General features: G+C 42.1%; 1 protein-coding gene across 1 annotated transcript; it reads left to right on the top strand.

Annotated features, from left to right (window-relative positions):
- Window positions 1-1,331: 1,331 nt before the first annotated feature.
- On the top strand, window positions 1,332-2,504 carry LOC120942695 (glutamic acid-rich protein-like; the record flags this gene model as incomplete). The annotated part of the gene is made up of 1 exon (XM_040355625.1): window positions 1,332-2,504. A coding segment is annotated over one exon (1,173 nt), but the record flags the coding sequence as incomplete, so codon positions are not given.
- Window positions 2,505-11,206: the final 8,702 nt, after the last annotated feature.

Here is an 11,206-nt window from a genome sequence, read left to right as displayed (position 1 = left end):
CATTAAAAATAAAAGAAGGAAAAGCAGATCAAGTGAGAATACAACAAAGGATGGAAAATCGGCACATTCGGCCACAACGGAAGAGTTGTGTCTCGCCGGCACTTTGGCGCTGAGGCCTTCTGTGACCGCCCGCCTCCCGAACGCTCTGACTTTTATACTAATCAATCTGCAGTCTGAGCTTCAAACGCGCCAACGGAAAACAAGCAAAATTGCGTGTCAGCAGGTGTAGACTTCAAGAGCAAACAAAAAGGTCACTGATCCGTTTGAGACCCGCGCTTTAATTAAGACGGATCCCAGCGTGGGCGAACACTTTCATATGCATATTAATGAATGTGTTAACTTCTCTGCAAGGCTAAAACTGCATTATGAGACTTTTACTTTCCAACAAAATACAACGGTTTGGGAAATTCTGTTGAAATTGAGATACAGTATCAGGGATGATATATTGGACTGGGAATCAGCTGGGAAAATGTGTATGATTGCGATTCGGCAGTTCAAGGACGCCACAAACATTAACAAGGAGCTCCCGACGAGAAGCACAACCAATCAGGAAATATTATATTTGTCAATAATCAAAAAGTCCTCTCACAATGCATGCGCCTTCCTTATTATTTTGGCCCTTCATTGCATTTTTGGAGCCTCTCATGCTTTGTATGCAAATGGTATGCAGAACATAGACATGTGCACACTGAAATATTTTGTTTCGTAATTTCCGTCCGAAAATCCAAATTAAGGTTGAATCTGTCATTGAAGGCTTATGGTGTCTGTCGAATGTTCTAAGAAGAAGAAGACGAAGAAGAAAAAAAAAAAGAAGATTCGACAGAATCTTAAAAAAATAAAAAAAAAATGTGACTCTTCATGTCTCTCTATGTCGAATCTTTTCTCTCTATGTCGAATCTTTTCTCTCTATGTCGAATCTTTTCTCTCTATGTCGAATCGAAGAAGAAGAAGAAGAAGAAGAAGAAGAAGAAGAAGAAGAAGAAGAAGAAGAAGAAGAAGAAGAAGAAGAAGAAGAAGAAGAAGAAGAAGAAGAAGAAGAAGAAGAAGAAGAAGAAGAAGAAGAAGAAGAAGAAGAAGAAGAAGAAGAAGAAGAAGAAGAAGAAGAAGAAGAAGAAGAAGAAGAAGAAGAAGAAGAAGAAGAAGAAGAAGAAGAAGAAGAAGAAGAAGAAGAAGAAGAAGAAGAAGAAGAAGAAGAAGAAGAAGAAGAAGAAGAAGAAGAAGAAGAAGAAGAAGAAGAAGAAGAAGAAGAAGAAGAAGAAGAAGAAGAAGAAGAAGAAGAAGAAGAAGAAGAAGAAGAAGAAGAAGAAGAAGAAGAAGAAGAAGAAGAAGAAGAAGAAGAAGAAGAAGAAGAAGAAGAAGAAGAAGAAGAAGAAGAAGAAGAAGAAGAAGAAGAAGAAGAAGAAGAAGAAGAAGAAGAAGAAGAAGAAGAAGAAGAAGAAGAAGAAGAAGAAGAAGAAGAAGAAGAAGAAGAAGAAGAAGAAGAAGAAGAAGAAGAAGAAGAAGAAGAAGAAGAAGAAGAAGAAGAAGAAGAAGAAGAAGAAGAAGAAGAAGAAGAAGAAGAAGAAGAAGAAGAAGAAGAAGAAGAAGAAGAAGAAGAAGAAGAAGAAGAAGAAGAAGAAGAAGAAGAAGAAGAAGAAGAAGAAGAAGAAGAAGAAGAAGAAGAAGAAGAAGAAGAAGAAGAAGAAGAAGAAGAAGAAGAAGAAGAAGAAGAAGAAGAAGAAGAAGAAGAAGAAGAAGAAGAAGAAGAAGAAGAAGAAGAAGAAGAAGAAGAAGAAGAAGAAGAAGAAGAAGAAGAAGAAGAAGAAGAAGAAGAAGAAGAAGAAGAAGAAGAAGAAGAAGAAGAAGAAGAAGAAGAAGAAGAAGAAGAAGAAGAAGAAGAAGAAGAAGAAGAAGAAGAAGAAGAAGAAGAAGAAGAAGAAGAAGAAGAAGAAGAAGAAGAAGAAGAAGAAGAAGAAGAAGAAGAAGAAGAAGAAGAAGAAGAAGAAGAAGAAGAAGAAGAAGAAGAAGAAGAAGAAGAAGAAGAAGAAGAAGAAGAAGAAGAAGAAGAAGAAGAAGAAGAAGAAGAAGAAGAAGAAGAAGAAGAAGAAGAAGAAGAAGAAGAAGAAGAAGAAGAAGAAGAAGAAGAAGAAGAAGAAGAAGAAGAAGAAGAAGAAGAAGAAGAAGAAGAAGAAGAAGAAGAAGAAGAAGAAGAAGAAGAAGAAGAAGAAGAAGAAGAAGAAGAAGAAGAAGAAGAAGAAGAAGAAGAAGAAGAAGAAGAAGAAGAAGAAGAAGAAGAAGAAGAAGAAGAAGAAGAAGAAGAAGAAGAAGAAGAAGAAGAAGAAGAAGAAGAAGAAGAAGAAGAAGAAGAAGAAGAAGAAGAAGAAGAAGAAGAAGAAGAAGAAGAAGAAGAAGAAGAAGAAGAAGAAGAAGAAGAAGAAGAAGAAGAAGAAGAAGAAGAAGAAGAAGAAGAAGAAGAAGAAGAAGAAGAAGAAGAAGAAGAAGAAGAAGAAGAAGAAGAAGAAGAAGAAGAAGAAGAAGAAGAAGAAGAAGAAGATCTTTATGTCAGATCTTTTGGTTTTCGTTTTCTGTGCTTTCGTTATCGTTTGTTAAAACGATAACGAAAATACCTGAAATTCGTACGAAAATGCATTCGGAGGAAAACAAATGCACATGTCTTGAACATACTGGGCCAGATTCTCAAAGGAGATACGACGGCGTATCTCCAAAAACGCCGTTGTATCTCTGAGTCTGGGCGGTCGTATCTATGTGCCTCGCCCCCTCCCCCCCAAGAGGCTTTCTCCACACCAGGGAGAAAGCCTCGCATTACTGTGTGGAATTACAGACAGAAGAACAGGAAGTGAGGATTTCTCAGAAGAAATAAGGACATTTAGAAGCAAAATGGAAGGATGAGGTAAGTGAAGGAGGACTGCACTAAGGTAAGGGAAGCTATTGAGGGGAATTTTTTTTTTTCCTTTACAACCCAATAGTATAGATCAGCCTCTCTCTTAAATTAACTCTCAGGTCTCAAGGAAGACCTGCTCATATTTATTATATTATCTATACTATTGGAGCCATTAAGCAGGTTCATTGAGTTTTATTCTATGGCCTGTACTGTTAATCCACTGTTTTTTATAATGTTTTAATAATCCCAGTCCAGACCCAAAATCCTCTCTATGTACTTTTCCAGAATGTTTATAAAACCTAGTGAAGAAATTAATTATTATCCCACTTGTGAAAAATGCAGGCCTTTACCATTTAATTATTAAAACGCAATTTAAAAGCAATAAACTGGTGCAGATCCTTACATAACAACCTATAATAGCATTATCATTCAAATCTAATTGTAAAGGATTTGCCCATCCCTCCCAATAAATCTAACCAGCAAACTCCCTGGTTCCACAATAGGCTTCGTTGTTTGCCGAAGGGCTTTAATCTCACCGCCGTTTCACCCGCCGAACCCCGGCGCAGGAGGGGAAATTTTTGTATTGAAAAGGAAATATTTCGGTTCATACACTGAACTAAGTGCTCATTATTTATCTTGAAATAAGCTATTATTTTCAGCTGACTGCCTCCATTGTTGGGATTTATTTGTCTCGAAGTGACAGTCTGCGATTCGGCAGACGTGAAGATTTCTGACCTGCAGTTACCTAGCTCTTATACAAAGCAGAGGCTGAACATGAAAACACGATATATTGAAGCCGGTGCACTCGTCCCACACACTTCTCATCACTTCCGAACGCTTCTTTATACAGCACCAACAAAAGCTGTAATTGAATTGCAATAATAGGCGACACCTTGTGACACTTAGCAGAGAGTCTATTGACGTTCAGACTTCGCAGCGGTCCCCGCAATATTTCTTTGAGATGTTTGCTGTCATTACTCACAATGAGGAACAATAATGGCCTCCCGCAGAATGACATCATTTGTCTTTCATGTTGGGTGGAAGTGAACCATCTTTTACAGAAACACAGCGCCCCACAAAAAAATTCACTTTCTAGAAATGGTATTGCCAATCATCTCAATTACATTTATATTCATTTCAATTTTAAATAAAGTATATTTATTCTTACTTGATTTGGGTTATTTGTTTATTTCTTCCAGATGTCTGCAGTAATCCAGTATAAAACAACATAACAAGATGCAAAATGAACACTCATAAAGGCATACTATGGTCATAATATAGATCCAAACCTTTCAAACAAAGGGCCAATTTATTGTCCTTCAGACTTTAGGAGGGCCGGATTGTGTCCAGCGGGGGGGCAGAAAATGTCCTGGGCTGAGCATCAGTGAGAATAAATGTGGCCTCAGGGTTGGTGGTGAGTAGGAGGAGGAGCAGTAGTGCCCCTATCAGTAGGAGGAATAGTATCCCATCATTGGCATCAGTGGAAGAAATAGTGCCCCTTTGTTAGTGTCAGTGGGAGTAATAGTGCCTCATATCAGTGGGAGAAATAGTGCCCCAAGGGCCAGATAAAAGCTAGCAAAGGGCCACATCTGGCCCTCGGGCCGCAGTTTGGAGACTCCTGATATAGATCAACAAACCAATACATACTGTACAACCACAAAGTGCATAGATGTCCAGACAGAGAATGCAATCACCAAGCCAGCTACCAAGGAAGAGACCAACAGTAGGGGAGGAAATGACCGCTCCAGGTGGGTATGTGGAAACGAAACTCTCCTCAGGATGGAAGCAGCAGGTGCAGGTTAAAGTGGATGTAAACACGAAAATTTGTATTTTTTTTATGTCACAATGTACAGTATAAGATTTCCTACCATCTGTGCACAGTCTTTCCACACAGAGTTAATCCAGCTCTGAGCAATCCTCTTTTATTGTTCAGTGAAATAAAACGGATTTCCAGAGAAAAACCTTAGTCCGTTCCGCCCCCTTGCTGTGAGTGACAGGTTATTTACATATCTCATGCACTAGCCTGGAGACAGGCATTATTTTTTAATTCTCACCCCCACTCCTTTTCTCAAGTTATGTGGTTACTTTTCTGGATTTTGACTGGATGTTATGGATCATAGCAGAATTTAGTGTAAGGGGAGTGTAGAGGAGGGCGGGGAGTCTACTGACATCACGACTCCACCCACCAAGCTCCAGACAACAGATCCACCTACAGAATGTGCAGTTTTTCAGTTCTTATAACAGACAGAGGGGAAACATTTGATAGGTAAGGATACATGCAGGAGGCATCTATATCCTTATAGATCAGCACTATGGCAGTAGTTTAGAAAGGATGAGAGTGGCTTTACATCCACTTTATTTTTTTTGCATTTTGAAGATTTTTTTATTCAAATGACAGAATATAGAAAGAGAACTATTTCAGATTCTTTGCGTTGTTCGCCTGCATCTTCTTCATCCCTTTCTTGTTGTGTTTTTTGGCAAAACGCATATTCCTTATGAACTTGGGATCCACCCCCTTGAGAGACTCGTATCTCTGGGATCCGGGCTTCTTGATTCCATTCCTGTGCCATTTTCGGGACTGGTTGTGGATGGTGTGGTTCTTGGACTTCGCCATTATGGATTCCCAATGTGTGTCAGAGCCAATCGGAAGAGGTTACATCCACTTTAAGCACAGTACAGGACAGAAAATTTGACGCGTTTCACACTTTCAACCGTGCTTAATCATAGCTACTTAATAAAAAACGAGTGCAGCGAAACAGCATAAAACATCCATAAGAGCATGGGTTTCAGTCTAGGTCGGCGATCGCGGTTGACGTCACACGTGGCCCCTTCCCCTCGTACGACGTTACGTCCCTTTGAGCGGGACTTCATCAGCGTGGGGTGAGAAAAGGCTGCCTTTTCTCACCCCACGTTGTAAAAAATACAATTTAAAGTGAAAAAATGTAACTTCCATGTGATGATCACATACTTCTGAGAAATCAAATAAATCAGTGCATCCTCCACCAGTTTAATAAACCATCACCACGTTTTGAATGTATGGAGGCTTTTGGAGTTTCATGACTTCCTAAATGAATAGAAAGGTTATAACTGGCTTGGATAGAAGCTCCCTGATACACTGTAGGACTCACAACTTGATAGCAGATCAGATGCAAAACCACACAAGGATGTCGGATTGCCCTCACATTAAGGGTAAAGAGGTCCCCCAGGGCCAGTTGATGGGACTTTCTCTAATGTCAAACTCCCTTGCACTTTCCATTCAAACAAAGCATAAAAGCAGACCCGTGATTCACATAGTGTGAACCAGATACCACCATTTTATTAAAAACTAGACACTGCACGTACATAGAAAAAAAGACAGATACAGTGCTGTGTAATCTCATCAACATGGACACATCTCAGGGCTTTTTTTCAGCGGGAACACGGGGGAACGCAGTTCCGGCACCTCCAGAACTGAATATATGTAATGGCAAGGGGTGCTGGAGGATCTTTTGATGCTGGTACTGGGGAATCTGTTGTTGCTGGAGGGAATCTATTTGCTGAGGATGGGGGTCTAAATCCTTTGGAATTCCCTACCCCAATCTGTCCAACTATCTCCAACTCTATCCACTTTTAGGCGATAACTGAAAACGTTTCTCTTCAGAATAGCTTATCCTACCTCCGTGGGTCCTATGTTTCAAGGGGTCAATCATTAACCTCTTGACCACCGCCCCATGTCAAAAAGACGTCCTCCTTTTTAAAGTTGAATATCTCGATAACGGCAGCAGCTGCTGCCACAACCGAGATATTCATCTTTTCAGGGGGCGGTGGTGTACACGATAACGGCGGTCTCCGCGGCGGATTCGCCGCGAGATCGCCGTTATCGGTGGCGGGAGAGGGGCCACCCCCCCTCCCCCCGCTCTCCCGCGCCCTCCGCCGCTTACCGGAGCCGTCGGTAGCGGCGGAGGGGATCCGATGTGTCCGGCAGCTGAGCGGGGACGGGACTGAAGGAGAAATCTCCTTCACCCGTCCTCCTAGCTCTGCTGGGCGGAAGTGACGTCAAAACGTCAGTCCCGCCCAGCCTCTTAAAGAAACATTTTTTTTTTTGTCATTTGAAAAAATGACATTTTTTTTTTTTAATTTTTTTTTTGCATTTAAGTCTAATTATGAGATCTGAGGTCTTTTTGACCCCAGATCTCATATTTAAGAGGACCTGTCATGCTTTTTTCTATTACAAGGGATGTTTACATTCCTTGTAATAGGAATAAAAGTGATCAATTTTTTTTTTTTTTTTTTTTTCAGTGTAAAAAATTATAAAACTAAATAAAAATAAATAAGAAAACCCAAAAAATTTTTTTTAAAGCGCCCCGTCCCGACGAGCTCGCGCGCAGAAGCAAACGCATACGCGAGTAGCGCCCGCATATGAAAACGGTATTCAAACCACACAAGTGAGGTATCGCCGCGATCGTTAGAGTGAGAGCAATAATTCTAGCCCTAGACCTACTCTGCAACTCAAAAAATGCAACCTGTAGAATTTTTTAAACGTCGCCTATCGAGATTTTTAAGGGTAAAAGTTTGACGCCATGACACGAGCGGGCGCAATTTTTAAGCGTGACATGTTGGGTATGATTTTACTCGGCGTAACATTATCTTTCACAATATATAAAAAAATTGGGCAAAATGTATTGTTGTCTTATTTTTTAATTCAAAAAAGTGATTTTTATCCAAAAAAAGTGCGCTTGTAAGACCGCTGCGCAAATACGGTGTGACAAAAAGTATTGCAATGACTGCCATTTTATTCCCTAGGATGTCTGCTAAAAAAAAATATATAATGTTTGGGGGTTCTGATTAATTTTCTAGCAAAAAAATTGTGATTTTCACATGAAGGAGAGAAGTGCCAGAATTTACCTGGTGGGCAAGTGGTTAATGGAGGGATCTACTATTGAGGGAGGGGTCTAATATTGCTGGCTGTTGGGAGTGTTTTGTCTCTGGGGTGTCCATTGTTGCTAGATCCATTTTACTGCCTTTCTTTACAATTTCTTTACAAATTCTATACAAAATACTTTGCACTATAAAATGATACCTGGTTCTGTATTCTCTAAAAGGGGTGGTGTTGGGAGGTGGAACCAAGGAACGGTGCTCAGAGGTGGGTAGGGCGCGGAGTCAAGGTGACTCAGAAAGGAGGAGTTCCTGCACCCATTCTCTGAGAAAAAAAGCCCTGATTAGACTCATGATTATTTTAAGTTGAGAGGACTAAGTCAGGCCATATGTGGTGCAATTTTCTTTTCTGCAACCTTGAGTTGCAGGAAAGAAATTTGCACGATTCCACAATACAGACAGTGCTGACAAGCCATTGTCTGCTCCCAGCGGAGGGGCAGGGGAAGCCATCCCCTCTGGGAGAAGACAATTTATATTGCTAGCAGCTATAGCAGCCACTAGCAATAATTGTCAGGCCTCGTACACACGACAGAGATTCTCGGCAGAATTCGCCGAGAAACTCGGTCAAAACCCGGATTCTGCCGAGAATCTCTGTCGTCTGTACAGTTTTGGCTCGATGGAGCCGCCGAGGAGCTCGACGAGAAAATAGAGAACATGTTCTCTATTTTCTCGTTGGCCGCGTTGTTCTATAGGAGAAGGCGGCCCGCCGAGCTCCTCGGCGGCTTCATCCCAAAACGAGACGAGGAACTCGACGTGCCAAGCACGTCGAGTTCCTCTGTCGTGTGTACGGGGCCTAAGAGAATCTGGAAGGCTGGTTGTATCGGTTGAGCGGATCAATCAACTTGGTACATTCAGCCTGCCCATTAACGGTTTGACCTGGCCGAGATTTGAACCGTTTATTGCTGGCCTCAGTCTTCCATCATATTCACCTCTTTAAGGCCTTGTACACACGACCGAACATGTCCGCAGAAACTGGTCCGTCGGACCAGTTTCCGTGGACATGTTCGGTCGTGTGTAGGGCCGACCGGACAGTTTCCCGGCCTAGCGGACAGGTTTCCAGCGGACAAAAGTTTCTTAGCATGCTAAGAAACTTGTCCGCTGGAAGCCTGTCCGTCAGACATGTCCGATGGTCAGTACGACTCATCGGACATGTCCGCTGGCCCGAAATTCGACGCATGCGTGGAAGCATTGAACTTCCTGGTGCGCGCACGTCACTGCGTCATCGTCGCCGCCACGTCACCGCGTATTCTGTCTGCGGGGAATTTGGTCTGATGGTGTGTACACACATCAGACCAAATTCAGCCAGCGGACCATTTTCATCGGACATGTCTGGTCGTGTGTACGAGGCCTGACTCTCATAATCCATCAAGACATGAAGGGAGGGTGTGGGTACCTCCATCTCAAAAAAAATATACGATTTGGGGGTGTTAAGCAGATGGTGTAAAATCGTTTTTTTTTTTGTATATTATCTAAGGCAGGGGTGTCAAACTGGCGGCCCTCCAGCTGTTCCGAAACTACAAGTCCCATCATACCTCTGCCTGTGAGAGTCATGCTTGTAACTGTTAGCCTTGCAATGCCTCATGGGAGGGCCGCCAGTTTGACACCCCTGATCTAAGGGATATTAGAGGCATGTAAGAGGACAGGGGTCCTCTGAGAGGGTATAGTCAGTACATTTTTTTGCAATTCTGGCACAACCTTCCAAAAATGGTAGGACCAAAAACTATGTAGGAGAGTCTCCTGATACAGAGGGGAAATACTTATGGAGAACCTTCGGTGTGTGGTACTAATCCGTGAGGATTTTAAAATTGCTTTCCTGACCGTGCATGAAAATGGCTGATTTCAATGCAAAATTAATAATACGCCTATGTTAAACTGTAGTAAAGGCTCTTTTCAGTGCAGTTACCTACTTCCAGAGATAAGCAATTCATCGGGTGGCGCAATCATCAAAGAGTACATCTGAGAGAGAGTGTTGGGAAGAGGGTCTGTGTCAGCGTAAAGTCATTCAAATGCCATCAACGGTCTCTGAAAGCTGTGCAAGGATAGAAGGGAGCTCAGGAAGTGTCAGAGCTGTAGATCTCTCCAAAAGTCATTGTAATGTCCTGTTGGCAACATCAATGTTGAGATAGAGGGCCATTGAGCAGAGTCCAAGAAGAGGCTTTCAAACAGAAAGAGAGCAAAAGGGGAGTTCCGGAGGGAAGCGTGTGTTCCCAAAGATGGGGTAGAGAGGGGAGTGAACTGTCGACAATAAAGTAGTAGCAGGAGTTTCTTGATGCAGACCGGTCACTGCTGCTTTTTCTCTTTGCGAAGGGTGACTGGTCTTGTCTCCGTCCTTCCTGTAGTTCTCTGTAGGCAGTCTGTAGTGGGTGGGGCTTGCTGGGTCCCTCCCACCGCTCTGCTCTCTGCATAGGCTATGTACAGCACAGTTATGTCACTATTTCTTTTACAATTTAATATATAAGGCAGTGTTTCTCAACTCCAGTCCTCAAGGCGCCCCAACAGGTCATGTTTTCAGGCTCTCCATTATTTTGCACAGGTGATTTGATCAGTTTCACCTTAGTAATTTGCACAGCTGTTTCATCAGAGGGAAATCCTGAAAACATGACCTGTTGGGGCGCCTTGAGGACTGGAGTTGAGAAACACTGATATAAGGATTTGCAAGGCATTTTGATTTATGTTTTTTTTATTTTTTTTATCCTTTGTAGCTAATGAGAAATATATACTTAAATCAATGGTTTTGTGCCCGGAGTTTAGCATTAAAGTGGAGCTGCAGCCCAAAATTTCTTTACATTTAGACCCCTTTCACACTGAGGCGCTTTGCAGGTGTTATAACGCAAAAAATATCGTCTGCAAAGCGCCCTGAAAGAGCCGTTGCTGTCTCTCCAATGAGAAAGCCTGATGGCTTTCCCACTGGAGCGGTGCGCTAGCAGGACGGTAAAAAAAGTCCTGCTAGCAGCATCTTTGGAGCGGTGAAGGAGCAGTGTGTATACCGCTACTCCAACGCTCCTACCCATTGAAATGAATGGGCACATCGGCTATACAACCGGCAAAGCGGTGGTTTTAACCCTTTCTTGCTCGCTAGCGGGGGGGGGTAAAAGCACCCCACTAGCGGCCGAATATCGCTGCGAAATTGACAGTAAAGCGCTGCTAAAAATAGCGGCGCTTTACCGCCGACGCACCCACCGACCCAGTGTGAAAGGGGCCTTAGATATAAATATAAACAACATTTGGGATAAGGTTTTTTATTAGCATATATTTCATTTATTGTGTTGTAACTGTATTGGTTATTTTGTAAAGCTCCACGCAAACTGTTGGCACTATATAAATTCTGTGTAATAATAAAATAATAATAATGTGTACCCAGACTCCTATTACAATGTAAAACCATGAGGGAACTCCTATTATAATGTAACA

The sequence above is a fragment of the Rana temporaria genome, chromosome 6, assembly GCF_905171775.1.
Source record: "Rana temporaria chromosome 6, aRanTem1.1, whole genome shotgun sequence".
Classification (NCBI taxonomy): domain Eukaryota; kingdom Metazoa; phylum Chordata; class Amphibia; order Anura; family Ranidae; genus Rana; species Rana temporaria.
This window is presented reverse-complemented; position numbering and strand designations above follow the sequence as displayed.